Consider the following 15873-nt stretch of genomic DNA (forward strand, 5'->3'; position numbering starts at 1 on the left):
ATGAGAAAGAAAGTCTGTAAGAGAAGGGATAACCATCCGTGGCTAACTAAGGAAATAAGAGATGGTATCAAATTGAAAACAAGGGCATACAATGTGACCAAGACTAATGGGAGGCCAGAGGATTGAGAAACTTTTAAAAGCCAGCAAAGAACGATTAAAAAAAAATGATAGCGAGGGAAGATGAAAGTAAACGAGCACGAAATATAAAAACAGATAGTAAGAGTTTCTACAGGTACATAAAAAGGAAAAAGTGGCTAAAGTAAATGTTGGTCCCCTAGAGGATGAGACTGGGGAATGAATAATGGGGAACAGGGAAATGGCAGAGACGTTGAACAAATATTTTGTATCGGTCTTCAAGGTAGATGACACTAAAAACATCCTAATAATGGATAATCAAGGGGCTATAGGGAGGGAGGAACTTAATACAATCAATATCACTAATGAAGTAGAACTTGGTAAAATAATATGCCTAAAGGCAGACAAGTCCTCTGGACATGATGGCTTATATCCTAAGGTCTTAAAAGAAGTAGCTGCAGAGATAGTGGATGCATTGGTTGTAATCTACCAAAATTCTCTGGATTCTGGGGCGGTCCCAGCGGATTGGAAAACCGCAAATGTAATGCCCCTATTTAAGAAAGGAGCCACACAAAAAACATAAAACTATAGACCAGTTAGCCTAACATCTGTCGTTGGGAAAATGCTGGAGTCCATTATTAAGGAAGCAGTAGCGGGACATTTGGAAAAGCATAATTCAATCAAGCAGAGTCAGCATAGTTTTATGAAAGAGAAATTCGACAAATTTGCTGGAGTTCTTTGAGGATGTAACAAGCAGGGTGGATAAGGGGGAACCAGTGAATGTGGTGTATTTGGATTTCCAGAAGGCATTCGATAAGGTGCCACATAAAAGGTTACTGCACAAGATAAAAGTTCACGGGGTTTGGGGGTAATATATTAGCATGGATAGAGGATTGGCTAATTAACAGAAAACCGAGAGTCAGGATAAATAGGTCATTTTCCAGTTGGCAAACAGTGACTAGTGGGATACCGCAGGGACTGGTGCTGGGTCCTCAACTTTTTAAAATCTATAGTAATGACCTGGATGAAGGGACCGAGTGTAATGTAGCCAAGTTTGCTGATGATACAAAGATGGGTGGGAAAGCACATTGTGAGGAAGACACAAAAAATCTACAAAGGGATATAGGCAGGCTAAGTGAGTGGGCAAACATTTGACAGATGGGGAATAATGTAGGAAAATGTGAGGTTATCCACTTTGGCAGAAAAAATAGAAAAGCAAATTAAAATTTAAATGGAGAAAAATTGCAAAGTACTGCAGTACAGAGGGAGCTGGGGGTCCTTATGCATGAAACACAAAAAGTGAGTATGCAGGTACAGCAAGTAATCAGGAAGGCAAATGGAATGTTGGCCTTTATTGCAAGGGGGATAGAGTATAAAAGCCGCAAAGTCCTGCTACAACTGTACAGGGTATTGATGAGGCCACACCTAGAGTACTGCGTACAGTTTTGGTCTCTGTATTTAAGGAAGGATATACTTACATTGGAGGCTGTTCAGAGAAGGTTCACTAGATTGATTCCGGAGATGAGGGGGTTGACTTATGAAGATAGGTTGAGTAGGTTGGGCCCTATAGTCATTGTTCGGAAGAATGAGAGGTGATTTTATCGAAACATATAAGATAATGAGGGGGCTCAACAAGGTGAGTGCAGAGTGAATATTTCCACTCATAGGGGAAACTAAATCTAGGGGACATAGTCTCAGAATAAGGGGCCACCCATTCAAAACTGAGATGAGGAGGAATTTCTTCTGAGGGTTGTAAATCTATGGAATTCTCTGCCCCAGAGAGCTGTGGAGGTTGGGTCATTGAATATATTTACGACGGAGAGAGACAGATTTTTGAGCGATAAGGGAATAAAGGGTTTTGGGGAGCGGGCAGGGAAGTGGAGCTAAGTCCATGATCAGATCAGCCATGATCTTATTAAATGTCAGAGCAGGCTCAAGGGGCCAGGTGGCCTACTTCTGCTCCTATTTCTTATGTTCTTATGTACTTACCAGCTACATTTCTTTTATCCGGGACCTCCAATTCTGACCTTTTGTACATCTCCAGTTTTAATATCTCTGCCATTGGTGACCGTGCCTTCAGCTGCCCTAAGCTCTGGAATTCCCTCCCAAAAGTTCTCCATCTCTCTTCTTTCTCCTCCTTTCAGATGTTCCTTAAAGCCTACCTCTGACCTGTCCTTATGGGGCTCGTTGTCAATTTTATTCGAATAACGCTCCTGTGAAGTACCATGGGATGTTTTACTACATTAAAGGCGCTATATAATTGCGAGTTCTTGTTGTTGTGTTTACCACAAACAACCAGGAAACAAAATGATTCATATAAACAATAGGGAGTTCTGGAAGGCCAGAATGAAGTTTGTAGACAGTTTAGGAATAACAGTTCTGAACTTGCGCCTATTTCTTTAAGCATAAATGATTGGTAGCACCAAGTATTGTTTTTGGTAACGAAGGAAAGACACGTACTAAATTAACAATTTATTGAGTTTTATTAATTTCTTCTTTGCTTTAGTTGTAAAAAAACAGAAGATGGATAGGAAATGTAAAAAGTAATTCCCCATCTTTCACACACAGACTAACTTATGTCGGTGTGGTATGTCGGGGGAACTAAACATTTATCTACATGCGGTGAATAGATCGATGATTTCTTTCTTTATTTATCTGTTTGGTTCCTTGTAAATAAATAAATAATCAAAAATATCTGTATCTCTATCCCTGGGAAGATCTCTTTCCCAAATCCTTTCACCTCTCCACCCACTCCACATTCTAGCCCTTCCCCCACCCCTTACAGCAACCTTTGACTCATTGTGAGCAATGCCATGGGAGATCTGCCAGTGTGAAGGAAAACTCTGGGCTCACGCGCAATCCTATTTCTCTCTCCAAATGCAGGAATAGTTGTGCAATACACCAATGACAATGGAGTAACCTGGCACGTTCTGCGAGAGCTCGACTACATGTCTTTTCTGCAGCCTCAAATAATAACGATTGAACTACTCCCAGAAGCCAAAACGATATCTACAGCATTTCGCTGGTGGCAGCCACAACTTGGTAAGCTGTAAAACGACAATCCAGAATTGGACACTGCATTATTGTTTCACTGAAGCAACAGACTCTTTACTGATGATAGCATTATGTTACAAGACTTCACCTGATTTCAGGCTGTAATTTTAGGGTATGTAGTAATGAAAGCAAGGAGACTATGCTCTAAGTAGATACCTTAGATTGCAAGCTGGAGTCAAAACCAATTAAGAATATTGGGTAACAGCATAGGCAACAAGAAATAGATGAGGCGGAAACATAGTACTTTGTCGTGAAGAAAAACCACAAAAATGTTTTGTACACAACCTGTCCACTTCCATGTTGTCCTCATGCATCCCAGAAATAATAAGTGTCTGGAAGTAACTGTTCAAAAACAGTCAATATAGATGGCATCAGCAGCAGCAATCTTGAACTTCGAATGTTTTATTTTTATTACAATTACTGTCATGCACCCACCTTTTAACAATATAATAGAAAAACTATTTTAACGATAAAATTAACGGAGCATTGTCTCCATGAGAAGTCTTTGTTAGCAAATCTTTTTTTTCTTTGAGGAGGGGAAGGGGCGGGGGGTCGCAGTGGAAGAAAACATCTTTGATTTTATTTTTGTCATCATTATGTCAGATGTGGCTCATGAGCATTCTCGCCTCTGAGTCAGAAGGTTGTGGGTTCAAGTCCCACTCCAGAGACTTGAGCACAAAAATCTAAGCTGACACTCCACTCCAGTGCAGTGCTGAGGGAGCGCTGCACTGTCGGAGGTGCCATCTTTTGGATGTGACATTCAACCGAGGCCCCGCCTCCTCTCTTAAGTGAGCGTAAAAGATCCCATGGCACTATTTCGAAGAAGAACAGGGAAGTTATTCCCGGTGCCCTGGCCAATATTTTATCTCACAATCAGCATCTAAAAAAACAGAATTATCTGGTCATTATCACATTGCTGTTTGTGGGAGCTTGCTGTGCGCAAATTGGCTGCCACGTTTCCTACATTACAACAGAGACTACACTTCAAAAAGTACTTCATTGGCTGTAAAGTGCTTTGGGACATCCGGTGGTCATGCAAGGCGCTAGATAAATGCAAGTCTTTCTTTTTCTTATCATGTGCAAGTAGCACTGAGATGCATTGCAAAGTCACTTATTGTCCATGTTTTCAGGAAATGAGGAAAAATTTGCTTTTTTCATTAAGTCAGTGCCTCATAATAGAGTCTGAATGGCTTCTCTCCTTCACTTTCACATTTAAAGCATATGTTTGATCTTCGATCAGATTGGTTTGTTGATTTTGATTGCAAAAGTTCTCATTGATTTAATCAGTAAGGTTTCCTTGTTCCATAAAGACTTGTTTTGTTCCATTGTAAGCCATTATAACAATTAACTAAAAACTGATGGGTATATGCAAATTATCTTTGCTTATCTGTGGACAGAATTAATAGATTCTTGTTTGCAATCCTTGAAACATGCCTATTTATTGATAAGAAATTACATACATTTCTACTGTTTTTAACAGAATATATTGCAGCAATTTCTCATGTTTGGAAAGTCGCATAATGTATTGCTTGTTTTGATCTTGGAAAGAAAGCATCTTTGAGCTTCCCAGATATGCTGTTTCTGACACCAAGGGAAATAAAATCCTTCTGTGCATTAGAGATAACGCGTGTGCTAAATCTATATTAATGTGTGCTAATTCGATGTATCAGCAATAATTGAGGATTCACTCATTTTTGCCCATGCTCCTGATATACCTCCAGGAAGTAATCTGGTATATTGTACATTAGTGCACAGAGCCAATTAACATTTTTTTTAATTAATGTTCACTAATTAAGGCGAATGTGCACATTTACTCATGTTTGCCTCCCAGCCCACATCACATTAATGACACTTGTTACAAAGGTGCTGTCAAGACAACAGAGAGGATAATCATAGATCCAGCAAGGGTGGCAGTGAGTGTCAACAGAGGTCCAGCAAAGGGCTGAGCAAGAGACACATTGGGGCGCATGTGCCCGTAGGGGCCCCAAGTTCTGGGTTTAGGCATGCACCCAGCCTCCACTGAAAAGTAAATAGTAAAAGGTTTTCGAGCAATGGTCCAGTCGTCCCTTTAGTCCGCTCAGGACCCGGAACACGTGGGCAGTTGGTGCATGCGCATCACAAGCTCCTCCCATTTGTATGGCAAAGAACAGTTTGACAAGGAACAAGGTCAGATCATTCTTACAAAGGGAAAGTTACCCATTATAAGCATTTTATTATCTTTACATTGTACTTGTATTTTGCTTTTAATATTTACCATTTTGTATGTCACATATTGCTCTGTTTGTAAATGAAGTTATTAGTGGTTTTAGTCTGTACACCTGTGTGGTAATATCCACCATTTGAAGAGAATGTGGTGCAAACCTACATTAAATCTCGTAATCAAGTTGTTGCAAATGGGGTAATTGATATCCCCAGGATGCATTTCTGTAAAGACAGGGAATAGAAAAGGTTTAGCTTCTGGATCATGGAGCATAAATGTCCACTTTTGATGACTGTTATTAGACCTTTGAAAGGACAATTCTAAACATCCAGAAACTAACTTACCTCATAAAATGGTCTTTTATTGGTGTCGGGCGACACGGTTGGCATCAACGTCTGTGACACTTCATTCTCTTGACGTTGATAAGAACATAAGAACATAAGAATTAGGAACAAGAGTAGGCCATCTAGCCCCTCGAGCCTGCTCCGCCATTCAATAAGATCATGGCTGATCTGGCCGTGGACTCAGCTCCACTTACCCGCCCACTCCCCGTAACTCTTAATTCCCTTATTGATGCTGGCGACTGAAATATTAGATAATGATGCAAACACTGCAAGGTTACTTGAACTTAATCTGCAGAGAATTACTGAGCTATAACACCATTCTGTATATTATCCCACATATTTATATACATTGGCCATGGAATTTCCTGGTAGATTATCTGTAAATTGTTTTCAGTTAGCTTGCAGCAAGTATGAGGGAATCATTAATCCTTCAGCGAGCGCCATTACACCCCAAAAACCTGGAGCATCTGCACTAATTCCTCCCCTTCCACCACACACGAAGTGGAACAGTACATATAACTTTATATAATAGGTAGTGATAAGGTGGTTATTTAATCTCAGAGATTAGATTGCAGCTATAAACTATAAACTATTTAAGTCTTGCTGTCAGGACCCATTTGAAGTTATTGCCTTGTGCCCATTGTTCCATCTTGTGCAGCAATGCTCGATAAAAATAGTTGTACAAACCAATTGCATATAGAAATCCAAAATTACAGTGGGACAGATTATTGTATGGATAGTTAACACCCTCATATCAAATTCCTCTTCCTGCTATTTAAAAAAGGACAAAGCCTCTGTCTTATCATGTATTTTAACTTTGATATTGTTTTTTTTTAGGAAAAATCAGTGCGCAGTGGGCCTTAGATGATGTCCTGATTGGAATGAACGATAGTTCGCTTACTGATTTTCAGGATGCATTTGATGATTCCTCTGACTTGCAATCCAACTGGTATCGCATTCAAGGGGGCAATGTAGATATGTATTGCCTCTCAAAGGATACAGCACTGGTTTTTAATGCTAATATAGGTATGTAATTGAACAGAAATGCAAACAATCATTACTAAGAACTGCTCATGATTTATCAGAGCGCAATACCCCACTAACCTGCATTTGCAGGGATTATCTACAATGACACCACAGAGTCAGTATATAATCGTAATTAGATTCAATAAAATTGGCCCTCTGTTAACCTGAGGAATTTTTACTCCATGACGTGTTAAAATAGCTGCTTTGTCTTTAGATCCTCTCAACCGCCAGATACAAATTGCCTTTCATCTCTGATGCTTGTGTCTCTTCTGTTTTCTAGGCAAGCCCCGGTTTGCAGAAACGTGGGACTTCCATGTTACCGCCTCCACATTCCTGCAGTTTGAGCTCAATCTAGGCTGTGGCAGTCAGTCTCCAGACTCCTATGGCGTCCAGCTGCAGTACTCCCTCAACACTGGCAAAGACTGGCACCTCGTGACAGATGAGTGTGTCCCTCCCAGCATTGGCTGTCTGCACTACACAGAAAGCTCCGTCTACACCTCACAGAGGTTCCAAAACTGGAAAGGTGTCACTATCTACCTGTCTCCAGGAACCGTGTAAGTCTTTAGGAACAGAATTAGGCCATTCAGCCCCTCAAGCCTGTTCCACCATACAATTAGATCATGGCAGATCTGTATCATAACATCATCTACCTGCCTTGGTTCCGTAACCCTTAATACCTTTGCCTAACAAAAGTCTATCAAAATCAGTTTCAAAATTTACAATTGACCCCCAGCCTCAACAGCCTTTTGTGGGAGAGAGTTCCAGATTTCCACTACAATTTGAAGAACCCCTGATCAACCTAGCTTTAATTTTAAGGTTATGCCATCTTGTACTGGACTCCCCCACTAGAGGAAAGAATTTCTCTCTATCTACCCTATCAACTCCATTAATCATCTTAAACACCTCCATTAGATCACCTCAATCTTTTATATACCAAGGAATGCAAGCCTAGTCTATAATATATCCCTTTTAGCCCAGATATAATTCTGGTGAATCTGTGCTGCACCCCTTCTAGGCCAATATATCCTTCCTGAGGGTGTGGAGCCCTGAACTGAACGCAGTACTCCAGATGGGGTTTAACCAGAACTCTGTACAGCTGTGACATAACCTCCACCCCTTTGTATTCCAGCCCCTTGAGATAAAGGCCAACATCCCATTAGCCTGTTAAATTATTTTTTGTTCCTGTGCATTAGCTTTAATGATTCCTGTACTTGGACCAGTAAATCTCTCTGCTCCTCCACAGTTCCTCGCTTCTCACCATTTAGAAAATACAGACCTCATACTTTCCCACATTCAACTCCATCTGCCACAGTTTTGCCCACTCACTTAATCTATCACTGTCCCTTTGCAACTCTCTGCTCACATCTATACTATTTATTGTGCCACTAACTTGGATATACAGCTCTCTATTCCTTCATCTAAGTCATTTACAGATATAGTGAAAAGCTGAGGCTCTTAGTACACCACTAGTCACATCCTGCCAATGGGGTAAATACCCATTTTCTCTACTCTCTGTCTCCTACCTCCTTTGCAATTCCCTACCCATGTCAATAGGTTGCCTCCAATTCCATGCGCTTTCATTTTTGTTAACAGTCTCTTATGTGACAGCTCTTTGAATGCCTTCTGGGAGTCAAGGTAATGTGTCAGCTGTGGCTCAGTGGGTAGCACTCTCGCCTCTGAGTCAGAAGGTTGTGCTCAACTCCAGAAACTTGAGCACAAAAATCTAGGCTGACACTCCAGTGCAGTGCTGAAGGAGCATTGCAGTGTCCGAGGTGCTATCTTTCGGTTGAGACGTTAAACCAAGGCCCCATCTAGTCTCTCAGGTAGACATAAAACATCCCATGGTACTATATCGTAGAAGAGTTAGCCCCAGTGCCCTGGCCAATATTTATCCCTCAATCAAGATTTAAAAAACAGATTATCTGGTCGTTATAACATTGCTGTTTGTAGGAGCTTACTGTATGTAAATTGGTTGCTTTGTTACCTACATTACAACAGTGACTACACTTCAAAAGTACTTCATTGGCTGTAAAGCGCTTTGGAATGTCCGTTGATCGTGAACAGCACTATATCAGCCGTGATCTTATTGAATGGTGGAGCAGGCTCGAGGGGCCGTATGGCCTACTCCTGTTCCTATTGCTTATGTTCTTAGAAATGTAAGTCTTTCTTTTCTTTCTTTACAATAACATCCATACCTGCTCCCTTATCTACCTATGGTCCCTTATCTAACAAATCAGTTATCTCCTGAAAAAATTCAACTAGATTCGTTAGACATGACTTGCCCTTTACAAATCCGTGCTGGCTCTCGCTGATCAGTTCATATCTGTCCAAGTGCTCAGTCACTGTCCTGAATAACAGATTCCAGTAACTTCCCCACAACAGACGTTAGACTAATAGACATATCATTTCCTTGTTTATCTCTCCTTACCTTTCTTCAATAATGGAGTGACTGTGACAATTCTCCAATCCAAGGGGACAATTCCTGAATAAAATTTACTTTCATCATTAAAAGTCATAATTCCTACAATGCAAGCAAGTATGCTCAAGATGATTCTATGTTTAAAAATACATTTTTATATCAATAAACAATTTTAATAATGGGTTCAATTGAGCGGAAATGTAAAACGTCAAAGAATAAGGAGAAGGCAATAAAGCAGGGTAACACTGGGGGAAACGAAAACCAGAGCGTGACAGGAAGGGACAGAATATTAAAAACATAAAAGTGTATCAAAGTGGGGTCAAAGCAGGAAAAAATGGTAAAAAAATGTTTTAAAGCTCTTTATCTGAATGCACGCAGCATTCATAACAAAATAGATGAGTTGATGGCACAAATAGATACAAATGTGTATGATCTGATAGCCATTACAGAGACATGGTTGCAAGGTGATCAAGGCTGGGAACTAAATATTCTGGGGTATTTGACAATTCGGAAGGACAGACAGAAAAGAAAAGGAGGTGGGGTAGCTCTGTTAATAAAGGATGAGATCAGTGCGTTAATGAGAAACGATATTGGCTCAGAAGATCAAGATGTTGCATCAGTTTGGGTAGAGATAAGGAATAATGGGAAAAAGTCACTGGTGGACATTGTCTATAGGCCCCCTAACAGTAGCTACACTATTTCACGGAGTATAAATAAGGAATTAATGGAGGCCTGCAAAAAAAGGAACGGCAATAATCATGGCCGATTTTAACCTTCATATTGATTAGACAAAGCAAATTGGCCAGAGTAGCCTTGAGGAAGAATTCATAGAGTGTATCCGGGATAGTTTCCTTGAACAGTATGTTACGGAACCAACCAGGGAGCAGGCTATTTTAGATCTGGTCCTGTGTAATGAGACAGGATTAATAAATGATCACCTAGTAAATAATCCTCTAGGAATGAGTGACCATAACATGGTTGAATTTCAAATGGAGGGTGAGAAAGTTGGTTCTCAAACCAGCATCCTAAGCTTAAACAAAGATATGAGGGCAGAGTTGGCTAAAGTAGACTGGGAAAATAGATTAGAGTGTGGGATGGTTGATGAGCAGTGGCAGACATTTAAGGAGATATTTCATAACACTCAACAAAAAATATATTCCAATGAGAAGGAAAGACTGTAAGAGAAGGAATAACCATCCCTGGCTAACTAAGGAAATAAGGAATGGTATCAAATTGAAAACAAGGACATACAAGGTGGCCAAGACTAGTGGGAGGCCAGAGGATTGGGAAACTGGTAAGACTACATACAGGTACATAAAAAGGAAAAGAGTGGCTAAAGTAAATGTTGGTCCCTTAGAGGGTGAGACTGGGGAATTAATAATGGGGAACAGGGAAATGGCAGAGACTTTGAACAAATATTATGTATCGGTCTTCATGGTAGAAGACACTAAAAACATCCTAATAGTGGAAAATCAAGGGGCAATAGGGAAGGAGGAACTTAATACAATCACTATCCCTAAAGAAGTAGTCAGTAAAGTAATGGGACTAAAGTCGGACAAGTCCCCTGGACCTGATGGCTTGCATCCTAGGGTCTTAAAAGAAGTGGCTGCAGAGATAGTGGATGCATTGGTTGTAATCTACCAAAATTCTTTGGATTCTGGGAAAATCGCAAATGTAACGCTCCTATTTATAAAGGAGGGAGACAGAAAGCAGGAAACTATAGACCAGTTAGCCTAACATCTGTCGTTGGGAAAATGCTGGAGTCCATTATTAAGGAAGCAGTAGCAGGACATTTGGAAAAGCATGATTCAATCAAGCAGAGTCAACATGGTTTTATGAAAAGGAAATCATGTTTGACAAATTTGCTGGAGTTTTTTGAGGATATAACAAACAGGGTGGATAAAGGGGTGGTGTATTTGGATTTCCAGAAGACATTCGATAAGGTGCCACATAAAAGGTTACTGCACAAGATAAAAGTTCACAGGGTTGGGGGTAATATATTAGCATGGATAGAGGATTGGCTAACTACCAGAAAACAGAGAGTTGGGGTAAATGGGCCATTTTCTGGTTGGCAAACAGTGACCAGTGGGGTGCCGCAGGGATCGGTGCTGGGGCCTCAACTATTTACAATCTATATTAATGTCTTGGATGAAGGGACCGAGTGTAATGTAGCTAAGTTTGTTGATGATACAATGATGGGTGGGAGAGCAGATTGTGAGGAGGACACAAGAAATCTGCAAAGGGATATGGACAGGCTAAATGAGTGCGCAAAACGTTGGCAGATGGAGTATAATGTGGGAAAATGTGAGGTTATCCACTTTGGCAGGAAAAATAGAAAAGCAAATGATAATTTAAATGGAGAAAAATTGCAAAGTGCTGCAGTACAGAGGGACTTGGAGGTCCTTGTGCATGAAACACAAAAAGTTAGTATGCAGGTACAGCAAGTAATCAGGAAGGGAATGAAATGTCAGCCTTTATTGCAAGGGAAATAGATTATAAGAACAGAGAAGTCCTACTACAACTGTACAGGGTATTGGTGAGGCCACACCTGGAGTACTGTGTGCAGTTTTGGTCTCCATAGTTAAGGAAGGATATACTTGCATTGGAGGCTGTTCAGAGAATGTTCACTCGGTTGATTCCGGAGATGAGGAGGTTGACTTATGAAGATAGGTTGAATAGGGCCTATACTATACTCATTGAAGTTCAGAAGAATGAAACATAGAAACATAGAAAATAGGTGCAGGAGCAGGCCATTCAGCCCTTCTAGCCTGCACCGCTATTCAATGAGTTCATGGTTGAACATGAAACTTCAGTACCCCCTTCCTGCTTTCACGCCATACCCCTTGATCCCCCGAGTAGTAAGGACTTCACCTAACTCCCTTTTGAATATATTTCGTGAATTGGCCTCAACTACTTTCTGTGGTAGAGAATTCCACAGGTTCACCACTCTCTGGGTGAAGAAGTTTCTCCTCATCTCGGTCCTAAATGGCTTACCCCTTATCCTTAGACTGTGACCCCTGGTTCTGGACTTCCCCAACATTGGGAACATTCTTCCTGCATCCAACCTGTCCAAACCCGTCAGAATTTTAAACGTTTCTATGAGGTCCCCTCTCACTCTTCTGAACTCCAGTGAATACAAGCCCAGTTGATCCAGTCTTTCTTGATAGGTCAGTCCCACCATCCCAGGAATCAGTCTGGTGAATCTTCACTGCACTCCCTCAATAGCAAGTATGTCCTTCCTCAAGTTAGGAGACCAAAACTGTACACAATACTCCAGGTGTGGCCTCACCAATGCCCTGTACAACTGTAGCAACACCTCCCTGCCCCTGTACTCAAATCCCCTCGCTATGAAGGCCAACATGCCATTTGCTTTCTTATACGCTTGCTGTACCTGCATGCCAACCTTCAATGACTGATGTACCATGACACCCAGGTCTCGTTGCACCTTCCCTTTTCCTAATCTGTCACCATTCTGATAATAGTCTGTCTCTCTGTTTTTATCACCAAAGTGGATAACCTCACATTTATCCACATTATACTTCATCTGCCACGCATTTGCCCACTCACCTAACCTATCCAAGTCACTCTGCAGCCTCATAGCATCCTCCTCGCAGCTCACACTGCCACCCAACTTAGTGTCATCCGCAAATTTGGAGATACTACATTTAATCCTCTCGTCTAAATCATTAATGTATAATGTAAACAGCTGGGGCCCCAGCACAGAACCTTGCGGTACCCCACTAGTCACTGCCTGCCATTCTGAAAAGTACCCATTTACTCCTACTCTTTGCTTCCTGTCTGACAACCAGTTCTCAATCCACGTCAGCACACTACCCCCAATCCCATGTGCTTTAACTTTGCACATTAATCTCCTGTGTGGGACCTTGTCGAAAGCCTTCTGAAAGTCCAAATATACCACATCAACTGGTTCTCCTTTGTCCACTTTACTGGAAACATCCTCAAAAAATTCCAGAAGATTTGTCAAGCATGATCTCCCTTTCACAAATCCATGCTGACTTGGACCTATCATGTCACCATTTTCCAAATGCGCTGCTATGACATCCTTAATAATTGATTCCATCATTTTACCCACTACTGAGGTCAGGCTGACCGGTCTATAATTCCCTGCTTTCTCTCTCCCTCCTTTTTTAAAAAGTGGGGTTACATTGGCTACCCTCCACTCGATAGGAACTGATCCAGAGTCAATGGAATGTTGAAAAATGACTGTCAATGCATCCGCTATTTCCAAGGCCACCTCCTTAAGTACTCTGGGATGCAGTCCATCAGGCCCTGGGATTTATCGGCCTTCAATCCCATCAATTTCCCCAACACAATTTCCCGACTAATAAAGATTTCCCTCAGTTCCTCCTCCTTACTAGACCCTCTGACCCCTTTTATATATGGAAGGTTGTTTGTGTCCTCCTTAGTGAATACTGAACCAAAGTACTTGTTCAATTGGTCTGCCATTTCTTTGTTCCCCGTTATGACTTCCCCTGATTCTGACTGCAGGGAACCTACGTTTGTCTTTACTAACCTTTTTCTCTTTATATACCTATAGAAACTTTTGCAATCCGCCTTAATGTTCCCTGCAAGCTTCTTCTCGTACTCCATTTTCCCTGCCCTAATCAAACCCTTTGTCCTCCTCTGCTGAGTTCTAAATTTCTCCCAGTCCCCGGGTTCGCTGCTATTTCTGGCCAATTTGTATGCCACTTCCTTGGCTTTAATGTGATCTTATTGAAACATATAAGATAATGAGGGGGCTCGACAAGGTGAATACAGAGAGGATATTTCCACTCATAGGGGAAACTAAAACTAGGGGACATAGTCTTAGAATAAGGGGCCGTCCATTTAAAACTGAGATGAGGAGGAATTTCTTCTCTGAGGGTTGTAAATCTATGGAATTCTCTGCCCCAGAGAGCTGTGGAGGCTGGGTCATTGAATATATTTAAGGTGGAGAAAGATAGATTTTTGAGCAATAAGGGAATAAAGGGTTATGGGGACGAGCAGGGAAGCGGAGCTGAGTCCATGATCAGTTCAGCCATGATCTTATTAAATGGCGGAGCAGGCTCGAGGGGCCAGGTATATTGAGTTTGCTGATTTTGTACTGCGAGCAGTGTAATTGGCATTAGTATCCCTCAGGTAGAGAAACAAACTAGAATTGCTGGTAAGCGTACCTGTGTGGATATGAGATAACAATTGGACTGGGATGAAACGTGATGCACCGTATCGCCATCGCGATTAACCAGTCTCTGGACTCTCGATGGAAAGATTTTCTTTGTTTGCTTTTGTAGTAAAATTGTAAATCTATTTAATGTGTGAAGGTGGGTGGGGGGGGGGGTGGCGGGATGATATTGGAAACTAAATCATTTTTTTTTAGAACTCAAGATAGTTTAAGATTGTGAACATTGAATTCAATTTCCAGAAATTTTGAGCTGCCCTGTCATTCTGGGTGGAAATCTGATATCAAAAGAATGATAGTTAAAGCAGAAGCAATCTCCCATATCGGCAGCATGACCTGCCATCTCCAAGTTCTAGCAAATAGTTGTGTCCTTTCTACAATAGCACTGACTAGCAGGTTTGTGAGAGCTATCACCCAAGAGTAAGAAAATGTCACAAATTACAACTTGTATAAAGATAAGGTTAGAAATACATAGTAAAAGATAAGGATCTTGAGTGTCTGTTCAAGTTATAAGTAATGTTCAGAAGCTTTTTGGGCATCGGATTTGGATTCGAGTGCTTCTCCTCTGCCCAACTTGGATTTACCAAAGTCAAACAAAAAGAAACACAGGAAATGATAAACTAATGTTGTCCAAGGAACGATTGTGGAGTAGGATATGTACATCTTTAGACTGGCAGAGGACTGGATCCCTGAGCTGCACTGCTTCTGCATCACCACAGAAACCAAATGGTCAGATGCTTGGAATCATTGCCCAAAGCATGGGTAGCCACTTCCATAATTGTATCTCTGAGAGATATGAAATTAAGCATTTGAACAAGTATTGCAGATGAGAGTGGAACACTGTACAGATGAACCGTCCCCAAATCCCACTGCAGATGTTCTCTTCCTATTATGGTGGAGATGGAAATGCCAAGCAGCGCATTTTGTTTACAACTGGTATTGGTCTTCCCTCTTTTGTTGCCTCAATAATTCTTGTGCACGAATTATGATTCTGGCAGAACAGTATTTGTGAGACTGCAGATGGGTTTTTATTGCTAATTTTAAATTGTCAATTTTCAAGTCCTGATTGTTGATGATGATTTTTTTTAATCCAGCACCTTTCCTTTTGATACTAAGTTTTTTTATTCTTGTATTGTGTAATTAGTTCCCCTAGGACCCGATTCAGATGGATTCAAACTGAATACTCTTTCGGGACTGATAACTGGGCCATTGATAATGTGATCCTCGCCTCAGGGTGCCCCTGGATGTGTTCTGGTCATGGCATTTGTGACATGGGACATTGTGTGTAAGTATGAAAACATCGATCCTATAATTTTGACACTGTTGTAAGGCAGTGAGGTCTTTTCAACTGCTGTCTGCAACCCATTACAATTCAATCTGATACAATATCAGGTCTAAACAGATCGAGAAAGGTTTTCATTATTATTCATTACGGATAATGGAGTGGTGTATATTAACTGTTGACTAATGTATCCTATGATAAACTAATCCCAAAAGGGCATCAGCCACTAATTAAAGTAACCCTGCCAGTTCATTATTACTAGCGAACAACAACTTGCTCCATCCAGCGCCAATT

General features: G+C 41.1%; 1 protein-coding gene across 1 annotated transcript in view; it reads left to right on the top strand.

The window, feature by feature from the left end:
- Positions 1–15873, top strand: part of LOC139277976 (reelin-like) — a 411305-nt gene that overhangs the window by 311886 nt on the left and 83546 nt on the right. Inside the window, exons 32-35 of the mRNA XM_070896619.1 lie at positions 2959–3117; positions 6511–6699; positions 6980–7253; positions 15442–15582. Of these exons, the coding sequence (XP_070752720.1) occupies positions 2959–3117; positions 6511–6699; positions 6980–7253; positions 15442–15582 (763 nt within the window). The remainder of the gene's footprint in view (positions 1–2958; positions 3118–6510; positions 6700–6979; positions 7254–15441; positions 15583–15873) is intronic.

The sequence above is a fragment of the Pristiophorus japonicus genome, chromosome 13 (assembly GCF_044704955.1).
Source record: "Pristiophorus japonicus isolate sPriJap1 chromosome 13, sPriJap1.hap1, whole genome shotgun sequence".
Lineage (NCBI taxonomy): Eukaryota > Metazoa > Chordata > Chondrichthyes > Pristiophoridae > Pristiophorus > Pristiophorus japonicus.